General features: G+C 46.2%; 1 protein-coding gene across 17 annotated transcripts in view; it reads left to right on the top strand.

Moving 5' to 3' along the window:
• LOC126540634 (coiled-coil domain-containing protein AGAP005037-like) overlaps positions 1-22,394 on the top strand; it is a 592,903-nt gene that overhangs the window by 494,749 nt on the left and 75,760 nt on the right. For 16 of the 17 annotated variants that reach the window (XM_055076173.2, XM_055076175.2, XM_055076166.2 and 13 more), the window contains 7 exons: positions 1,707-1,905; positions 3,121-3,268; positions 4,477-4,612; positions 6,366-6,458; positions 14,798-14,908; positions 18,470-18,821; positions 21,519-21,664. In XM_055076173.2, the coding sequence (XP_054932148.1) occupies positions 1,707-1,905; positions 3,121-3,268; positions 4,477-4,612; positions 6,366-6,458; positions 14,798-14,908; positions 18,470-18,821; positions 21,519-21,664 (1,185 nt within the window). The remainder of the gene's footprint in view (positions 1-1,706; positions 1,906-3,120; positions 3,269-4,476; positions 4,613-6,365; positions 6,459-14,797; positions 14,909-18,469; positions 18,822-21,518; positions 21,665-22,394) is intronic. The other variant, XM_055076168.2, reaches the window with a different exon arrangement.

Here is a 22,394-nt window from a genome sequence, read left to right as displayed (position 1 = left end):
GTTACACGGCCACGCAAAAATATTATGACACGCAAATAAACCCATGCTCTCCGGCAGGGGCGAGTAGCCAGTGCCGGGGCGATCGGCGGCAGCCATCTTTTATTCCTTTCGGAACGGGGCAGCCTGCGGCTATTGAGAAGAAAATTCAATTTTGTTCGGCATATTAATGAATCTTTAACGCGTACGCGTCACTTTGACGCGTTAAGTTTTTGTGGTTTTGTGACGTCGCGTGAGAGGCAGGTGAAGTGGGTGCAGCCCGAAAACTTTTGACCAATAGCCGAGGGCTGATGGCAAAAAGGCGTCGAATCAGAAATAACTATTTTTGTTTTGTTCGGTCAAGTTATGCATAAGCAGTGTGTACACGTCATATCAGATGGGGCGCTATCGCAGTTTTCGTGACGTGACAGACAGGTGTTGTGGGGGTAGTCCAAAAAAGTTTTTGACGTATCGCAGTGGGCTGATTGCAGAATTGGAATTGAAAAGTTTGGAATAGTTTTACGTTATAGCGCCCCAGTTTCACATAACTTCTCGCGAGAACGCCGAGCTACTTGTTGGTGCGAACGTAGCCACTGTAAAAAAAAAAAAGTATCTCTAACAACCGCAGCGCCGCACGCAATGTATGAAACGGAGTATTGGGCGCTTTTCCTAATGATCATATGTTCACTTTGCGTAAATTTCGGACTTTTGTGCGCTATAAGCCTGGGAAAATATTATACAGCCGCGGGCCTATGTAAAACTAGTAATGCACTGTTCACTAACAAAAGTGCAAAACTCGTCAATGTTTGTCGTGTGTTGTCTTTGTAATGTTGGGAGGCAAATGTACATTTCGGGGAGGCACTAGAGTGGTCATAATTCATGTGGTAGCTTCAAGCTCTGATTGTAACGGACACGTGTGTATTACGATATGACTCCAGTTTGAGCATTTCTTGTTGTGCGTGAACGACGTATACGACATCACGTATACTGTACAGGGTGATCATGTACAGCTTCTACAGCATTATTGGAGATCGGGGCCCGTATCCGCAAAAGAAGTGCTTGCGCTAGAACTGTTCGTGCCAGCCAATCGGAATGCTGGACATATTAGTGAAAGCAGCCTGCCAATGAGAGACAGCAGTTATGAACAAAATGCTATGTGCATTCAACCCCTGATGTATACAAGTGGATCGGACCAAAGCATTCAGATAATCGCTTTTTGCGATGGCGGCCGTGATCACGTCAGTGCAAGCCAAATAAGCCTATGTGGTATGGTGTGGTTCATAACCCTGGTAAACGATGGTGCCCAGTTGAAGTGCAATAGGGAAATATGCGCAAGTTATCTACTCTAAGAAACCGCGTGTTTAGATTTATTTAACTCGCATTGTACTCACCACGTGGCTGAATAGAGTCTTTCGTCTTATTGGCAGGACATGAAAATATTTGTGTGCTTATACGATGCTGGCTACTGTTCTGCGCCACGATCAGAAAGCATTAAACATGTTTAACTACATAAACACTGATCATCCAATTTCTCTGTGGAAACGAGTACGTTGCAGTAGATTCCACATACAATGATACTGAAATGCAGCAGTAAAATCACTGGTGTGAATAAAGGTTTGCTTGGGACGTCATTTCCGATCCCATAACTATTTAGATACGTACATTTTGCTGTGAGTTACTTTGGTGAGGGCGAATGACGCGTGTGCATTAAAAAAAAAATCTGTGCGCAGGCCTGGTGTTCCTTCAGTACCGGAGCGAGACGAAGCGGGCCTTGCTGCCGAACGAGATCACGTCGATCGACACGGTGAAGGCACTGTTCGTGCGATCCTTCCCAAAGCAGCTCACCATGGAGTATCTCGATTCACCGCACATACGCATTTACATACACGACCCCTCCAAGGATATGTTTTACGAGCTCGAGGACCTCAGGTGAGCAAGCATTGCTTCGTATGTGCGCTTGTGTATGAACAGGAAAGGACGTGTCATTTTCATAGGATGAATTTGGGCATGATACGAGGAATGGTGTTGCAGCGGCTGTGATGTCGTACTCTATATGCCAGACAGTTCAAGCAACAAACATAAGAGCTTTGATTAAAATGTATCGTATCAGTCTTTGTACATGATTATGTAATATGTAAATGTCAGCTTTACGGATCAGTTATGGTCACTTGCAGGCGAACCTTCAGCGTCCAAGCATCGCGTTTCATGCTTTCCTGAATGTACTGTTCGTGGGAAAAGTGGACATGCTCCACTCAATTCATTACTGTCTCTCTTACCTGTCCTCACTATTTGGATCGATGTCGTTTGGTGACATTTGATACATTTTTCATATTGTCGTTAAGCGGCGAGCAAGTTATGAGCTAAAAAAAAGAAATAAATCTTGAAGTCTGGTTTCTCGTTACCATCTTGGCTTTCTACCATATTCGTAGCTTTCGCTTTCTTGGTATTTAAGTTTGCAATATTTTGGTGTTGGCCTGTATTCTGTTCTCTGAGAAAAGTAATGTATGCATTCTCAAGCAAGTTAAAATTATGTCGCATTTCGAACTCTGTAAGACCATGTAATCTCGGTTAAGACAATAAATATAGCCGAATCTATATACAGGGCATTTTGTGACATCACCTGTCGTTTGTTGTAATCGTGCATTCTCTCTCTCTTCTTTTAATAACTGTATTTATGTAGAGATTGGTGCCTATGTGTGGTGTCAGTTACTTCTCTTTGCTGAGATTTTAGTCGCGTCTATATTAGTCATACGAGAAACAATAACTGGAAGAAAAAAAGACATACACAAGGATATCGCATCCCAAGTTTCGCATACACAAAATATCAATGTACATAGGTGTTCAATGTTCTTTCGACGTATCTCTTCAGTGCAGCATTCGGAGCACAACACTTGTCTCTTAACCATGCGTCACTGCTTTGTTCCCAACACTTGTCTTCTCTTAGCCGTGCATCACTACTTTGTCCCCAACACTTGTCGTCTCTTAACCATGCGTCACTGCTTTGTCCCAAACTCTTGTCTTCTCTTAGCCGTGCCTCACTGCTTTGTCCCCAACACTTGTCTTCTCTTTGCCTTGCGTCACTGCTTTGTCCCCAACACTTGTCTTCTCTTAGCCGTGTGTCACTGCTTTGTCCCCATGCGACAGGGACATCCGAGATCGATCAGTGATACGCATATACGAGCAAGATGTCAACGACGGGGGTGTCTACAGCACGTACGACCAGGATATGAGCTACTTTTCGGAGCCAGAGTTCGACTCGGAATACCAGAACCAACACATCCACAGGGCCAAGGTAAGTCCATCCATTCTCAAGCCAACCTGCGGGTTTATTGTTATACTCTGGCGCATTAAATGGCCGCCATTGCTCACATTAATAAGGCAAAGCTTATAGAGGCACTAATGACGTATTTATTTAGTTAAGCCACAAAACGGTGGCGATGCTGCCTTCAAGCCTCTGCAGAAGGTCGCTATGATCTCATAGGTATTAACAGCATCTACTCGGACATGCAATTAACAGTTTGTTAGAAAAAGAAACTAGCACATTGCATTATTGAAGAGCCGCAGACTCAACATAGCAAGTTTCAAGAATTCTCACTGTACGAAAGTGGCCCAACTATATTTTACAAAAAGCATGTTGATATCTGTGACGTCAAACTGGCATACATGGCATTGAATTTTCGGCGTGAAATGAAAAATAGAAAAAAGAAAAGAGGAAAGCAAGAAAGGAAAAAAAATGAAGAAAACTTGGCCTCCGTTCTCTCCAGTAATGATCAGTCTTTTCCTCACCAAATGGACGAAAATAAGGTTTTAAGATAATACCAGCCTAAAGTGGTTCAATATTGCTTTCTAGTGTCTCTATAAAAACTGTGTAACTAATGATAGAAATCATTATTGGCGCAATTTTATTGGTGTAACATAAAAAAGGGCTATAGACAGAAACTGGTACTTGAATGGTGGAGCACATAATTTCTCCTTACCTATAACTAACTGTTTTCCTCAATGAGCAAAACTGTCATTTAGTAAGGCACGTGAACTGCAATAGTCTGAGCGCTATAACTGCGTCGTTAAGCGGGGCATAAGTACTCATCTGCCTGTAGAGTGCTTACGCAGTCGTTACAATCGTTACGATATGGTACAGTCGAGTTAGACGGAAAAGATCAATAAAACTCTACCTTTTAACTTCGTGAAAAGGTGTCAACAGTGCTGTTGCATTAGTGAGCACTGTGTTCAGTTCCTGGTATGCTTAAATGTCATTGCAGCGAGGATGATGCTCTCGAAGCAGCTGTATCGGACGAGGTGCGTCTGCTTTAACTGTTGAAATTGCCGAAATTCAACTAGTATAAGTGTAGCTAAGTTCCGGCTTTCAATGTCGCTAGATTGAAGGACTTCCAGAAGACACGGATGACGAAGGCGCCTGGTCTTTCGTATTGTCATCTCATATTCCTGTGCCACCATCGGACCGACGTATGCCGTTCCTGTTCGTCCCTTCTTGTCGCTTAGGGGGGCAAGTCTCAAGGAGCGGGCTACTATGGAGTGCCGGCCTATCCACCACAAGGCAGAACCCAGACACTTCCGCACGGCGCAACCATTCGCCCCTTCTCACCTGCCCCACAGGAGAGGCCCAAGCCAAGCCCAGGTCAGTTCCGTGACAGCACGCCCTTCAAACACCTCCAGACAGGCTATCCGCCCTATTTCCTTTATTTTCTCTTCGATGCAGCACACGAGCTATTAGTTCCAATTGAAGGATAAAGCAGTGGACTGAAGAGCGCAACGAAATTATGAATTGTTTTGCGGCTTCGCAGTATAAACAGACCGATATGAAAAACGGACACGAGCTTCTGCTTAGTAAGGCCAGCTTTACACGCAAACAGTCAACAACACAAGTAGATTGCAGTGCGCTTCTGAACATTTGTGCAGTATTCGAACATCTTCTAATATATCATCTGTTCAATAACCCCTTTAGAAGTGAGTGAAATTTTCAAAACTCACACATGGCCAGCTAACATTTACCTCGCTGATTTGACGTGTTACTAGTAATGGACACAGAATTTCGTTTCATTTATGTAGTATTAACTAAGCTACATGTTATAATTGTGATTTAGTTCACGAGATTTCTACATAAAAAAACTTTTTTTTGCCTTCTACTCCATGTCATGTAAATTTGTGTTGCCACATAGCAGCTTTTCTGAGAAAAACTACACTCAGTTCAGGAGTTCTCAAGTGTTTTTAAATATCGGTATTCGCATACTTGACGGTTTCGTGGCTACTGCTTTAAGGTAATGTCTATATTTGCTGTAGCTTACATACACACCTCATTGCATGGGAGGCAGAGAGGGAAATACTTGTTGCGAAAAGAGAGGTTAACTTTACAAGGAACACGATATTTTAAGACGGACATAGTTTCTGCGAATAATAAATTGATTATGCATTGTGCAATGAAGCAGACCCTTTGTAGAACTTTTTACGTTGATTTGAAATAGCGGAAATCGCGAATTCTTATTTTAATTGTTGAGAGTCAGCTAGGGACTCAGGATGGCAGCATTCAAGGAACAATCGCTTATCGCGATAATATGCCTCCAGATGTGCCGCGGTAACGCAATCACTGTATCACTACTTAAAGTTCAGATACCAACGTGCATTTAACGCTGCCACATAGCAAAGCTGCTTCACAAATAGAGATCATGACAAGCCATGTCTGCCTCTTTAGTTCGAATTGAGAAAAGCTTCATGGCAACCTGTAATTGCAAGAAACTACTCCGTGGCTCGATGCGGTGTCCCGGATGAACACATTTGAACACTCGCTAAATTAAACATGCCCCAAGCTGACCGTAAGGGGGACTAACCAGATCATCACTGCACCGCAATGCTGTGAAATCTGCCTTTGACTAATATCGGTGCCACGCTGTGTACTTCAGTGGTCATCGAGTGCGGTCGTTCCTGAATGCAGCAACATCCCTGTTAGCATACGATATGCCGTAGCGGCTGTGTAGCAGTTTTATAGTCTCCGAGTGCTTTGTAAAGGTACGCGATTCACACTGTCTGTCATGCCGTGATTCGCACTACTGATACTCTTCTTAAACTTGAGACAAAGGTTTAAATATTCAATGGTGCGAGGCTTTATAACATGCGTCTCCCACTCAGTACACCAGTCATTCAAAAGGTATTGGTTTGCATTATTTTATATTGCCATTCCTTGTTTTAACCGCGTGCACTGAGATGCTTCGAAGGCTGCTTGTCCGCTCTGTTTGCACCTTCCCCACGTCATGGCCACGCTGCTATAATGCCCTGCCCTTCCTCGCACGCCTTCTCTGGTCGCTCTCGTGCACTTCCTTGGTTTTCCACAATACGTGACCGTACTTCTTCTTCTCTCTGCTGCTGCCACTGCACAGGCTACTCGCAAACCCTTCCCCGTGGAATGACCTACTCGTCGGTGGCGCTGAGTCCGGAAAAGAGGCAGCCTGGCCTGCTTGTGACCGCTGCCGGTCAGTGGGCTTTCCTCCTCATCTTTAGCAGAGTGTCTGCACTTCGCACTGCTTTGCCACTACATTTGTTTTCACTCGTCTTACGCCTCCACTTACGCACAAACATGTCACCCCAGCACGAGCTGCCATGCCATGCGAACCAGGGTGCCTCTGTGTATGAGCACCGCTGTGAAGGGTAGTGACAGCTTTTGACAAAGTCCCCGTCGCCTCGCCATGTCAGAGTCACAGAAGTACTCGAATGGTGTTTTCAGATCCAAAAGCAGCGATTAAACGGCAGTTAGCCTACGGACTTAAGTCTGTAGGCTAGCCGCCTGTAAGTTGATCTATCTAAGCTTGTCCTTGCGATGGTTCTGGCGTTTTGCAACTTCGACGCTACGGACGTCCTCATTTGTTGGTTCACATTGTCAGCGTACGTCAAAACTCTTGAAGCACTGATCCTAGTGAAGCATGTACTTAGCTCTTCAGAGTTCTTAAGCCGACACATCCTAACGTGAACAGAGAAAAACCAACGAGAACCGTCAGACGAACTTCCATAAAAACATTGCCAGATCCGTCAAACGCAAATTGTAAAAAAAGTTGAAGGGAGACGTCGGACGTATACGTTCCCTATGTCGTTATCAAAGTGCCCTCTCCATCGTTCGTGTGTTATCATTGGACGCACAGTCACACACAATATGTGCGTGATACAAACGAGATAAGTAGCAGAGTTATTAAGCAGTACAAAATTACTCTGTTACAACAGAAAAAAAAACCGGGACAAGTTGCCACATTTTCCAATAATTTCACCCAGCATTACTTCTACCGATTAGTAAAACAAATTAATTTCAATGGCTTCCTTTCTTTAACTGATTAATCTTCGCAAGCATTATGACGGCTACTGCATCATCACGTTGTCATTTACTGTAGAAACATGTGGAGAGGCAGAGGTTGTAAGTTGAAAGGGATTCTTCAATGACACCAACTCTCTTCAAAAGGGCTTGTTGTTGGGCAATTTGGTGGGGTATACTATACATTGTTCTTCATGGTGCAAAAGACAGACAATATACAGAGAACATAACACACGCTGTCTGTGTGGCGTCCCGTTTTTTCACGAATGTATAGTGCACTGTATACCGAATGCTTTAGACCATAAAGAAACGACGCGGCAAAGAGACATCCATTTGTGGAAACGTCGGCACCTTTGCTGCTTCGACTCCTCCTGCGTTGACTGATTTTTTTTCAGCTCCCTGTTCTTTTGAAGCAAGTACGTATTGCAAATATACTGGGTGTTCCCAAATGACTCGTAACCATACAGCCATCCTCGACTAAGCATTACGAATAAAATTATCAGAGCAGTCTTACAATCGTTAACAACTATAGGCACAAAAATATCGGTATCTAAACAGTGCCCTACGTGAATTCGCGCACACAGAATTGCAATGTTTAAGGTTTGCATTATCGGCAACATCGAGTTTCGCGTACTTCATTCGGCCTTTGAAAAAGCACAGCTCGCAGTGCTGTTGTTATTACAGGGTGTCTACCAATCGGGAAAACCGGGAATTCTCTGGGAATTTGAATAGTCTGGAAATACTCAGGGAAATCTCAGGGAATTTGTGCTTCTATCAGGGAAAATTAGCTGTAACTTTATTGAAAGGGAACGAAAGTCGTGTTAATGCTGGCTCCAGTAAGAGGAATCGCAACGAATCGTCATTGACGCCGTGTCATCGGCACGAGTAGATAACTAGAGTAGTTAACCACCGATTTTCCAGACGCCCGATTTTTCGGACATGCCCGATAATTCGCACGGCTTTGCGGCAGCACCACGTACTCCATATAGTCAATGTATATTGCCCTGACTGCAGGTCTGAAATCGCATTAATCAGGGCCACCACCTGATATTGATTTTGATTATCTCGCCGCCTCGAACCGGCACTCTCGCACGCAGATCAGCTGGCAGCCATAGCCACCACCGCGGCAACGTTAGGCCTAGCTGCTTGCGGTGCCGTGTTTTTTATTCAAAGTATTCGCCGCTGTCAGCAATGGCACCGACTCCGCCTTTGTAATCCTCGCGATTGGCTTCGAAGCACAGCGCCTTGCGTAATACCACTCTTTGAAAGTTAGCTTCGCCTCAGTACAGCACTGTCATGCGGTGAAGCATAACAAGCGTGGGAAGGGGCAATTGTCACGGGACGCAGTATGTATTCCTTAATTATACACGCGTGCACCCCCGTCTCCTGTCACAGTACGAGCACCGATATGCCTAATAAGTGTGCTGGCAGGCCTTAAGAGCTTTTTCGGATATGCCTGTGGCAGTTTTAGCCCTTAAAGACATGCATTCATTTTCTCGGACTGCCTGATATTTCGGATGTTTTTTCGGCCCCTAAAGGAGTCCGAAAAATCGGACGTTGACTGTACAACCGACCAAGAGGATGCTTCAATTTATCCATGGGGTGAACGCGTGGCAGAAGGAGGATGAGAACAGAAAGGACCGGTGCACTGAGGAATTAACGGGAAAGGAAGCGTGCTGCCGCCTCTTTGAAGGAGCTTGAGCTCAAAAACAAACTGTTGGCTGACGCCGAGATGCAGATGTCCTTCATCCAAACCAAAATAAACTCTTTAAAGCAGTGAAACCCAACACCGAGATGTTGTGTACCGGCTGAGAGTATGTCGGGACGGTTGAGGTTGAATTTCCAGCTGCTGAGAGAGAATCTTAGTTGTGACAAAGCTCAGGCCTCATATCGATGAGCTTGCTATCAGTAGATAGAAATAACTCATATTAAAAAATATTTAATTATTTATGCATCTCCTTTTCATTTGTATTTAAAAATGTTCGACTCAATTTGGAATGGGTCTTACCATTTTTTTCGCTGTGCATTTTACAAACACCTTCCTTCTCTTTTCTTTTTAAATAAAATAGATTTTACTCCTTACTATTCAAACTGGAATAAGTCATTTTTTGCTTCAACATGCTTACTAGAGAGTGACAGCATCAGGCAACATGGTGTCAGCCTGTCTTGACATAAAACAAAGTTCTTGTTCATTCAGGGAATTTTGCAAAGGTGGTCAGGGAAAACCTGGAAAACTCAGGGAATTTGGAAATGTCAACTTGGTAGACACCCTGTATTAATGTCATTTAATACGCTCATTTAAGTCAGCTGAAAGTGTCCTTATGGTGAGATGCCACTCAGGGACATCTCTAGCTTCTATTTTTTGCCGGCATGGGATGTTTTCCGATACAGATGATAATAATCTCGTTTTGTTTCTATCAGGAACTCGAAGCGCACTGCTCCTGTGCTGTGCGCTTCATTTACCAGTCATGGTAACTTTCACACTGTCTTTACATGGGTTTATTTACCGTTTTATTGTCGTTTGTTTTCAAATAATTATCGTCATTCATAGTGCCTTGTACTGAAACATTTGTACTGAAATAATGAAGTAGCAAGCGCAAGTGCTTTCAACCTTATCCAAGTTAAGCGTAGTTACTTAAGAAAGGAAAACGAAGGTGCTGTATGTGTCGTATAAGGTAGGACATATAGATTGTGTAGTCACCTGGAACTGTCTTTTGGAGCAATGTGCTTAAGGGCATCAAGGTAGCGCGCCTTTATGTGCACGCTATGTTGGCATAATCACAAATCTTCTGGCAATTCATCAAGAAACTGCACATCATCACTGATCAGTCTGGCATCGTGTTTTTATATGCCTTAAACATACGGAAAAGAATGCTGTAAAAATAAGGAAGGAAAGGAAAAAAAATGGCACGCTGCTTCACGCTTTTCGTAAAGTTAATATGCGACCCCTCTGATAGCGGTGGTATTTTAGCGAGTGACAACCTCCCGCCAGGTTTAAAACAGACTTTGGACAAATCTGTTATAGAACCGCGCTCAGGCGCACTTTTGTTTAGGTGACGGACAGCATGACGTTCATGTAAGCAGCGGGAAGTGCAGCATCTGGTTTATTGTGTCACATTGAAGAGTCAGCGTCCAACAGAGGTGTCAGGGCTTGACAGTTTATTCGACCCAGTCGACCTATTCGGGTCGCTTTCAGGCGAGATGTTTGTTTATCAAACGCTTAATAGCAGGGCGGTACACAAATTTGCTATTCACTGATTGCCTACCCATGTCACTGCGAGGGCCGAATAAGATGACAGTCTCGACCGAATATGTCACTGCTATTGGACTCCTGTCTGGTGGTTGGTGAACAGGTTGAGCTTAAATGAGCAGCATTTTGGCTTGAGTCGTGCGTGATTTTGGTTGGACTGGCTGTAGTGGTTCTGTGTCCAGACAGTGTGCATGAAAACTGGACTTGTTGCATGTGCTGATGTGGCATTCGCTTTTAAGCAGTACAAACATCGAGGCGGAAAAAAAAATGACAGGGCTGTAAGAAAAATGTTATCACAGATTTACGGGCCCTGGCGACCTTCGGCTTTGGACTGCTTAAGAAAATGGAGCACCCGTTGCTTGCCTGTTTCCCGACAACCCGTTGTACAAGCGTAACATGTCGCCCCTTCTTTCCCATTCCCTATTTTACGGTTCATGGCCACACAAAAGGCTAACAGGTCACGACAGAACAACATGCGAGAAAAGCTTTCATTAACAACGGTGTGGAGAAAGAGTTTCGTCTTTCTGCATAGAACAATTCAATGTATATACTGGCATGGCGTGATCGAAAAGGCTGGTACACCGTACGAGTGACAACTGTACCAGCGACAGTGTCCGCACCATGGACGCCCAGTCTGGATGAGAAACAGGAAAGTTGTTGTGTAGTGTTGTGTAGGGACTTCAGAGAAGCGTATACAGCATCAAAAACACTGGAATACGAACTACCACACTTAGGTCTAGAGCGCTTTAAGAAGCATAATGCAAATCAAACAATGCGTATATTATCTCAGCAGCCAGTAAGTTATTGGCACTGTAACTAAATATGCTGCATGCATGTTCGTGAAGTCGCCTCTGCCCGCAAGCAGGGCTTTCTAAATCGGCAGGGCAGGCGCTTTAAAGGCAGCAGTGTATAGATGGCTGTATTTAGCTCTGGTGACCACTATCGGTGAGCTGCATCATCGCTGTACCCAGTTTTTTCTTTTTTTGGAACTTGGACTGAACCAACACCACCTAGATCGCACAAGGCCTGTTCACTCCAACCCACGACGTCATGCTACTGGCCCGAAATTTCTATCGCCAAGGCTGGCGTGACGAAAGCAGTGGCGTCAAAATCACCGCGGCTTACTCAGGAGCATACTCATTAGATTCTATGGCAGTCGGGCCAGTAGCACGACGTCATGGATGGGAGCGAACAGGCCTTGTGCTATCTAGGTGGTCTTGACTGAATGTGTTGTCTTGTCGGGCACCATTCTAATATGCCTGCGCTCTTCCGTCGCGTGTGCGTTCCCTTTTGTTGTACGCTGCCTTAATAGGTTGTTATTTTGCCATCGTTGTGGCGTGCTTTTGGTGTTGTGTTGTGACCTTCCCTTATTATTTGTGTGCAGATCATCTTTGACTCACAGCAAGAACAACGTGGTTAAGCTGTAAGACAATCCTGAACGTGCATTTTTCACGCACTGTGGGTTGGATATAAAAACGCACACGCGCATTTTGCTCATAATCGCTGCTTAGCACACAGTGCAAAAAAAAAAAAAAGAAAGCAAATAACCGAGCACGGCATGTATCAGAGTAAAGCGCGCTGTAGCAGCTTCCGTGCTGCGCTTTTTAAGGTTCCTGTTTTTTTTATTATATTACGGTACACCACTTTGCGCAAGTCATAGAGGCGTATTACGATAAAACGTACACTTCCGCACATGGAGGATGTCTAGTGAAGCCAACACCATGAGACAAATGCCAGTCATTCTCCTATGTCCCGACGATGACAGATTAAACAGTTGCTTCTGTCTGTATCGAGTTTGTCAGCTGCTCAGAGCAATCAGAGGGTCAATGTTGAATGTCACGTCACCGCTAGCACTAGGTTGTGCATTGAAAACAGAACCGCTGCTTTGACAGTTCGCGATTTATTTCTTTCCCTTTACGGTCTATTGTGTACCGTTGTCCACGCTGTGATTCAAAACAAAGTTCTGTCGCGCTGCAGACACGGCCTACTGCTGTCCACTTAACTATACTACAACAGTCTGTCGCGAAGTCTAGTGAATGTGAATCGCTGCCGTCAACAGAAATTCTTTGTCGTAGTGTGGCAGGAATTCTGGAAAGATGCAAAGATTTCTGACGTTGCAACAGACCCAGCTGTGTTGGCACAACCCGATCGAGTTGCAACACGCAACTGTGTCGGCAGTGGTTCAAAGTAGCAAAAGACAAAAAGCCAGCCAGGTGCCCTCTTTATTTTTATTATCTACGCTATTTAATTGGACCCCCCTTCATGAAAGCTTTATTGTACCTCAGACTTATGCGGTCGTGTTACCAGTGACGACATACACGGCTTTGCGGTGACGACAGCACTTCAACGTAACAGGATGTGCTGCGGTTAGGACATTTCTGACCTGTGATTTCGTGCTTCAATACGACAAATAATTTCACTTGCCACAACAGAACATTTTCTGATTCGTTTTTCAACCACTCGGTGACAACGTAAGAATGTGCTACACAGCCGTCCAACTCAGATAATTTGTATAAATGCGCCGGCCAATTACCTTCTCTTTTATCCGTGACGTCTTAACGTGGCGGCGATCATCCTTCAAAGTCGACGTCCCACGAGAAATATATAGGAGTTCAGAGGCCCAGTACAATGCTGTACTGTGGGCGGAGCTCGTACTGATTTCTTGGGTTGTCACCGAGTACTGCTATACCGCTCCTGCCAGGCACTATAAGTGAGCATGCTCATGTGGCATGCAACTCGCGCACAGCCGGCGTTTAGCAGGAGCAGTATATCAGCAGGATGTGTGGAGCGCGGCAGTGGCATGCTGCAACTGAAATCCCTGGATAAGCTAAGCTGGTTTGAGAAATCTAAGTATTGACAACTATCCCTCATATACTTTCATAATGTGGTACCATCTGGCCTTTACGGCAGTGAAGAGCATATATACAGTTTAAATGTCTTGAAGGGCCAGCGCAAGCTGACGAAGACAGAAGGCAGGAACACATAGGACAGCGCTGAACTCACTAACTTTATTCGAAGGCATTCACGAACTTATGTACTACAACCCATAGCCACGTGATCTCCTATCGATGGTGTCATTATCAGTGCGCAGCAACAAAAACGCAAGATCCTGTAATCTAATGCTACGCTATGAGGCGGCTTAAAAATTAATATTCACTGTCATACAAATTTAACAATGGCATGCTTACACAACGCGATCCTTTTTTCTGATATAGTAGGACTCAATAATCTCCCTCGTAGTCTGATTTCTATGCGTGGAAAGTATTGTGATGTCTTCATAGAGTGCAGTGCACGCATGCTCAGAGCAATGCTGCACACCATGTGAGTAGGCATTACCCGTTAGCGAGCACCTATGCTCAGGCAATCTAATGTTCAGGCATCAACCTGTTTGGCCGATATAGACGTGACCGCAGGGAAGTAGAAGCACATAAACAACTCCCATTCTACAGTGCACAGGCGGGGACGTATGCTTAACAGTGCAGCCTTCCCTAGCATAAGTGAAGGCAGTCTTGCACTGCCCCTTCAAGATGTTCAACCAGTACCAACTCACCCAAATGTTGATCCTTATACAGTTTAAGCTTCTTCGTAAGCGTATCAACTTCAAGAAATACCGGGAAATGCGTGTACGGCAGCAGCAACACTGGTCGCGGAATCTTGTGGCCAATCGTCAAACTAGAACGCGTTATACACTGTAAGATAAGTTAAACCCTTAGAAGTGCATAAGGGTGTTAATAAGTCTATAACTCACACCCTTGCACTCTTCTTGGGTGTAATGGTGTGAATTACAGGTCTATTTACACCCTTATTTACCTTAAAGGGTGTAAAAATTTTTTACAGTGTATACTGGCACGTTCTCATGTTACATTAATGTCCTCGTCGAAGAACAAAATAACATGGCTGCAAGTGAAAAACTATGTCGCTGCCAACACTCTACACCTGCAGCTTAGTGGGCGATGGTTGGTTTCTACAATAGTCCTGTGTGCTCGCTGATTAAAATTCTGTTCGATCGGGTGGTGCCACCAATCCGCCTAATCCGCAAAGCTCAACACGTTTATCCTCTCTAACATTGACGGTACTGCCCTGTCCTTGTTCTCGTCCATCCTTTCGCCCTATGTCTCTACTTAACAAAATTAATACGCATCCAGGGACTTCAGCAGCATCTGCTCCCGTTGTCTTAGTGTGCATATATGTGTAGTCATCCTCCTCTGTTATGCGTGTGCCCGGGTGTGTGTATGAGTGAGAGCGGGGGCGGGACGGCGCAGGCCCGCTGGGAGCGGCGCCGGCCAAGCCGCAGCGGTTCTATGGACAGCCACCGCCGCCCCTACGGGTCGCCTCTCCCCTCACCTCCCCGAGGTCCCCTCTGCCGAGGCCAGGTGCGAGCCCGTCTCTGTGTGGTGACGCCTGCCTGCCTGCCTGCCTGCCTACCTGCCCCGCACGTTTTGCGCGCGCAGCCTTCGGTATCTGCGATGTCCGGTGTCACACGCCTGTTGTAACCCAAGTGTGCACGACATAATTGTGTTCGAAGCCCAAGTTCACCTTTAACTTCGCTGTGCTCCCTCCCTACCGGCAGTTATGGTACGGTAGTAGCGGTACGGTCAATGTTACTTTTGGAACGTAAGTCATTCTCCCGCAATCGTTCCTTCCTTATTTTCTTTTTTTTTCAAAAGAACAGGCTAGTGGTCTAGTTGGTACTGCGTAGATTGAGGCACTGCGCTGTGTCTCCCTGTCGTACTCCTGCGAGCCCTCTTGCGCTATGCCTAAAGTTTACCGTTTTTGTTGTGCGCCTCCTTTTCATTATGCAATTACAGTATACTGCACGTAAGATATGGGGACGACAATATCTACTAGCTGTTCTGCATTGCGTAATAAGTAAGTGGACACCTGAACTATATTCCGCGTCAGAAGTGAAGTCATTCATACTAGGAGTTCCCAGGTGCGCTCCCTCGCAAATCACTCGACCATAATGTTGCCTACTTCAGCACATGATTTGACGAAAAAATTACCGACGATTACGTTACTTCCTAATGCGAAATTTGAGCGCAGCAAATGCCACCGCACAGGGCGAACGGCAGCGGCAATTTCGGCTCGGGCGGTGCACATATACAGATCCGCCGCCACCGATCTGGCTCTCTGATTGCCACCGCACAGGGGTTGCATTGGAGGAGGAGCGAAGAAAGGAATTAAGTTCGAGCCGGCGCTTTGACAACCGGAGACTCGCAGGAAGAGGGGGGAGGGGGGCGGCGTGTACACCCAGCGGCAAACGATGGGGGCAGAAGCGCGCGCAGCAAGCGGACAACACGATAAAGGGAGGAGGGAAGAGATAGCAGCGACTGACTGATGCCGCTGTCGCCGATAGTGAGTCAACCCCAGCTGCGGAGTTGGTTTCAGGGACAACGCCGCCGATGCCGACACAAACAATATGATACCCTCGCTTCCGCAGCGCTAAGAACCAGGTCTAGCCGTGGGAAGGTGGTCACGTATTCGTCGACGTGCCGGGGCCTACGTGAAATAACCGGCGCGTCGGCAACTGAAGAGCACCCTATCCGCCACACAAGAACAGGGGGGGGGGGACCCTTTCCTCCTCTTTCTGCATGGCGGCGACGGTGTTCTATGCAGTCACGTTATCTTGACTCTCTAGCGGCGTCAGCGGCATCCAGCGGTATCAGTCGGTCGCTGCTAGCGCTGGGGGGATGAAAGGGGGGCGGAGCTGGTTACGAGGCCGACGACAACGCCGACGACGACGCGAAACCCAGGAACGGACGCCAAAGAGCTGCGCTCTAAAACATGGTCATTCGGCACGACTCAGCCAATGGCAGTCCGGTGCATTTGGGACAGAGTAACCTGTAGGCATGAAAGGGCACGGTTACCGCCCGTGCAGCCTGTTCGCCCATAACTTCTTTTTTTACAGAGTTCGGGGCGTGCTTACACTTGGCAACCTATCAAGCCTTCGCGAGCGTATACGAGCCCTTTGCGTAGGGGTGTTGTTGCAGGGTTGCCGACCGTGTCTCGGTCGCATTGCAATAGGTCCCTCGCATTAGTTAACTTACCTAGTGCACGTCACGAAGCCATGTGTGAGTGTTCGAAATTGTACATCAACCCACGCGCGGTAATGTCGCTGAGCTGGCGTGCGCGATTTGCAAAGACCGGCGCGCGAGCCAATGTTGGGCTCGATGGTTGTAGAGGGCGCCAGAGAACTGGCCTCGTTAAAACCCCTTAAACTTCGTAAAGTACTGCCACGCTTTGAAGAATGCCGCCTCCTCCTCGCGCGCTCTGGCGTCGACGCCACGTCGCTATTGGCCTAATAACATCACGTGGGCCCTCGCACCGTGCATCAGCGCCATTTTTGCTCGAGAAGCGTCTACGGAGTGGCGAGGAGCGCATGTTGGCACCGTTGCTATGCTTGAGCAGTGTAGGCGGCGCCACGGTCGAGGAGGGAGCGTGAAAAAGAGGAGAAAAACGGAGCAGTGAAGGTGGAGGAGGAGAGTGTCGCTTTTTTACGAAGTTTAAGGGGCTTTAGGCCTCGTTAGGAAACCGTCAGGAAAGCGGTAGAAAATCCTGCATATCACATAAAAGCAGAGTGGCCTCCTGCGCGGAAAGGGAAGCTGCGCGTGACGGGAAAGGAAGAGAGATGATAGCGCCTCGCCACGGGCAGACAGACAAGCTAAAAGTTGGATGAGCAGTAATGTACTACGGTATCAGTCAGAAAGAAACGAATAACATCTTGAGTGAATAAATTGTCAGCTTCGAGGTTTTTTCGCCTTTGTGTTCGAGTGCAATCGCCTTGCAAATGTTCAAGTTCCGTGACATTATGTTTTAGGTCCAGCAGATAATATATTTGGCACTTTTGGTATATGTGTCTATTGAGCTAGTTATTCACTGATATATTTAATTTCTTTAAAGGTGTAATATAATTATCAGCGCGACTGTAGTAAAATTTAAACATTAGTCGACAAATTTAAAAAATTATCATTTTGTCATATATATATATATATATATATATATATATATATATATATAGAGAGAGAGAGAGAGAGAGAGAGAACGCATGTACCTCTAACGTAAAAATCATGCGCAGGCTACATTTGGGGTATGTCGTGAGAAATTTAATATAAATACGTTGGTATAGAGTGCTCCGGAAGTTTTCTAGGTAAATGCAGCAAGGTGATGAGAAAGTGGTCTCGTTGTTGGAGCATGTACCGAGAAGATATGCCACAAATCGAGGAATTCCTGCACATTTATTTGATTAAATGTTTTTTCAGTGTTGTGTAAGAAAGTTAGAAAGGTTGCCCATTTGACTTGGACACATTCTTGCAAATAAATCTTGCAGGAGAACAATGTTCGTATCCCATATGAATTAAGTCTGCTAATGATGCTTTCGGAGCCTATTAATTGCTGCTTTAAAAGGTCCTGAAAAAAAAGAAGCGTACAGTCATTATCTTATGCCGCCACTGACATACGTAGCGGGAACTTGGATGTTAACAAACACGCCTAAGAGTCAAGCACTGCGCAAGGATCTATATAGAATGGAAAAATTATAGACGTAACTAAAGTTAAGGCAGGAAGGCATAAGTGTGTATTATAGTAAGAGTGGAGGGGGTAGCCAACATTCTAGTTGACATATTATAAGAGGAAAGGGATGAAGTTAAGACAGACCACGTAATACGTAATGCGTAAGGCATACAATAGAACCGGGCGCCAAGAGAAGGGAAGTGCAGAAGAGGACGCGTACAGCACAGAATTAGGTGGTGGGATGAAAAGACGAAATTTGGCAAACATATAACACATAGGGTCAGCTGGCACATGACAGGGTTGTCTGGCAGATCATTGGGAGCTAGAGGCCTTCGTCCTGCAGCAGACAAAAATAATGAGCTGATACGACAACAGTGAATCAGCTGTTTCGCTTACTCCCGGTCGCACTGGCTACGCGCGCGCAGTGCCCCCGCCGCCGCGCGCCCTGTCTCCGGACAGGGGCGGCAGCGGCCTGCTGGCCGAGGCCGGCTACCCGCCAGTGGTGGGCGCGCCCTTCCCGGCGGCCGGGGCACCGCCCGGCCCGTACCCGCCGCCCACGTCGCCGCGCCGCTACGACCTGGCCGGCTACCCTCCGGCCGACGACCGGGGCCGGGGCGGCGATCCGGGATACTCGCCCGAGCACAGGCTGGACCACACGCGCTCCTTGCCGGCGACCTTCAACTCGGCCTACGAGGAGCCCTTCTATGGCGGGGACGCCGCGGCCGCTTACGGCTCACGCTCGGGCAGCGCCACGCCCATCATCGACGAAGAAGCACGGCAAGTGGCGCACGTTCTGCTATCGAGGGGGGGCTCGATTCCCCTAGCGCGGTTCTGCTCACATGTATATGAGGCGAAAGTGGAGTCAGAGCAAATTTTTTTGACATGTACTTATCTCACCGAAATTTGCAGACATACTTATCGTGCTGTCCTGGACAGCTTGGTCACATGTGTGCAGCACGTGCAGGAAGGAGTTTTTAGTTGGCCCAAAAATTTGGTTTGTATTGGCATTTACAGAGTAGCATGCCCTTTATTGTACCTCGGTGTTTAACCGGCCGCGGAGGCTGATTGGATGGCATTGTGTTGCTGCAGCTTGAGGTCGCGGACTTGAGTCCCAGCAGCGGATGCCGCATTCCGATGGGGGCGGAATGCAGAGAACCCCGAATGCTCGAAATCAATCCGGAGCCCTCCGTTTGAACTTCATGTATTCCACATGTAGCTTAAATTGATAAAACATGATAGAAATAAAAATATGACCGTCTATACAAAGCCAGTATTACTGGCGGTAGTATAGCATTTGACAGTGACGCATGGCAAAGTAGCAGAGAAACCACGAATAACGTGGCTTAGATTTCCAAAAATAGTCAATTTTGTGCACAGTAGCCAGACCTGGATTAAGCTGGTTTAAAAAGAAGCTCTAGCTCAGAGGCAACTTTGTTTCTTCTATTCAAATATTACATGTAAAACACAGAAATGCTTTTTTTTTTTATTAGAACACCGCTGGACCGATTAGAAGGAAATTTGCTGCACTGAGAAAGCGAATTAAGTTCTAGCAGCTTTTAAGGGAAGAGGGAAGTGTTGATTTAGACGCTCAATTTTTTTAAACAAAATTTTACGAAAGACGGTAAGTTAAGCACGAAGTTTACAAATGCACAACTCTGCACCGAAAACAAGTATCGCAGCTCAGTGAACTGTATCTACTAGAGCACCTAAAGCGGACAAATGTGATATATGAGTTTACACCTTACGATACATTGTTACAACGTTTATGAAGGTCCTGGCAAAAGTCTCGCTCATAAATTAGCGGTATATTTGCAATCTGCTAGCCTCCTAGCAGATTGCAGCATGAGGGTGAATTAATTGCCAACTCAAAGGACAAGGACATTGAATATAGCAAATTTGCTATGCACTAGAACCTCATTATAATGAAGTTGAAGGGGGAGCCGAAATTACTTTGTTATATCTGTTACTTCGTTTTATCTGTTATTGCAATTGAGTGGAGTGTATGCCCAATGCAAAGCTGGAAATAAGACGGCTTTGTGGCCCGCAGAACTGCTACATGGCCACACATGCGATAAAAGTAGATGAAAACAACAGAAAATCTTCGCCATGTGCAGCATGCGACACAGTGTCTTACGTTGCAGCCTTTACATAGCTGCCTTCTGTTCCATTGTGATGGTCTTCCGCATCCACTTTCAACTTCGCTCATGGTGGTCGAGCAGGATGGGGTACACAGCGCTGCACTGTGTGATCGAGGAGGCAACCCAACTTCGCCGCGCCGGCTTGGCTCGATTGGCCCGTGAACTCCGAGAGTGCACCGATGCCAATGCGATCTCGGAGGCCTCTCCCAGCTGCCAGCCTGTGTGATGTGCCGCAGGGAGAGGGAGAAGTGAATGCACTGCCTAGGTGTGAACCCCAAGATTTCGCCGTGGAAGTCTCTGAGGCCAGGCCCAGCTGCGGCTGCCTGCGCTACGCGCCGTAGAGAAAGAGAGAAGTGGATACGCTTATTTTCACAATACCGAGCATAGTCGCGCAGCATGGCGCGACTGGCGCAGGCTTGCGCGGGACTCCTAAGCAAGTGCCAGGGAGATCTCAGAGGCTACGCCCAGCTGCGTCTGCCACGCCACACAGAAGTGAATGCCGCCGCGTGTAGCAGCATAGCGTCGCATGGGTCGCGCAGCCAGGAATGCGCAAGAGAGAGTGGTCAGTGGAGAAGCAGGATGGTGAGCTGCTGCTTGTGTGCTTGTGCGTGTGGTGCTGAAAAATACCAGTGTTGCTCGACGACGTATTTGACGGGGGATTTTTGAACTGCCACGGACAGAAGTTCCGAACCCCACAGAGAGTGATGTACGTACTCTTCGCACAGCGATCGGGTATTTCTCGGTTTCTGAAATGAATCTAGTTCTTTACGTCCATTGGCACAATTTCACTTCGTTAAAACAAGGTTTGAAATACAGGGATCTCTAGGCAAATTTTGAGGCCTGGAATTGTTTTGCTTTGTTATATCCATTATTTCGTTATGTCCCGTGTTGTTATAATGAAGTTTGAGTGTATTTGCATTTTCAATGTCCTTGTGCTTCGAGTTGTCGATTAGTTCGCCCTTGCGCTGCAAAATTTGCTATATGCAATGTCCTTGTGTTTCAAGTTGTCGATTAATTTGCCCTCGCGTTGCGATCTGCTATCCTTCTGGTTAGCTCAGATGGTAGAGTGACCATCCCAGAAAGGCGTTGGTCTCGGCTTCGAATCCCGGACCAGGATGAATTTTTCTTCCAACAACGAAGCTTTGTTTCTGAGGAAACCATGTAGGTTTCCTTTGTAGCTTCATGCTACATTTGGGTGGACGTCAACTCTTTTCTTTCATAATTTTATTTTGTTCTGCTTGACGTTTTGCATGAAATTCAATTCAGTTAATTCAACTCTTACCTGTGTAAGGAAGGCCCTTGCATGATACCCTCAAACTGCATCTTCTCTTTGTAGAATGCGTGTGGAATACATGGAACGCCAGCTTGCAAGTCTGACTGGGCTGGTACACAAGGCCCTGGCTGCAGGAACTTCTCCACGGCAGCCAAGCCACCTGATCCCTACCAGGGACACGGACGTGGCTCCCGAGAAGGACAGGTCGGGTGAGTGGCCTTTTATTTGCTCACGAAACAGAAAGCTCACTGCAGGCACCCACTATGGTGAGCGACCGTGAGAAAGATGAATATTTACGAAATTTTCAGCAATATAAATTCCTGTTTTAGAAAACGCCACTTCTACATTTGTTTACGCTTCAGAAAATTGGTTTTATTACATTGGTAGCTGTAATAGTTTCTTACAACTGCCAATGGGTGACTAGGTTGACTTATAGGTTATGCCACGAAACTAGCCACATCACAAACCCTCCCTGGTTGTGCTTTGAGTAACTGCGTGACGGTCATCTCAATGTTCCATCAATGCTCATAATAGTCATAATCTCATGTAGGCGCTGCCACAAAGCTGTGTTCTTGGTTTAATTATGTAACCAGTGTCATCATAAGTTAAACATAATGCAAGAGATAAAGCGAATGGGTGGCCACAAGGTATTGGAATTGGAAAGTGATTTAACAGTAGAGAATGTGTGCATCCATCTTGTAAATGACGTGACCATATCGCACTTAGTTTTAAGGCTACACTAACTGTACCATATATGTACATTGCTTCAAGCCTGTCTATAAAAAGTTATGAATGCGACCGAAGGGGAACCTCGATCAGTCCTGCGAACTATGCAGAATTATGCAGCTATGCATAAGGTATACCATAGTAACAAGGCAATGACACCAACTATATTTGTAGCAGGAATCATAAAACATTGTTGCAAATTCAAACAATGGG

Source organism: Dermacentor andersoni, chromosome 2, assembly GCF_023375885.2.
Source record: "Dermacentor andersoni chromosome 2, qqDerAnde1_hic_scaffold, whole genome shotgun sequence".
NCBI lineage: Eukaryota > Metazoa > Arthropoda > Arachnida > Ixodida > Ixodidae > Dermacentor > Dermacentor andersoni.
Note: the sequence above shows the minus strand (reverse complement) of the source record. Positions and strands in the feature narration are given on the sequence as shown.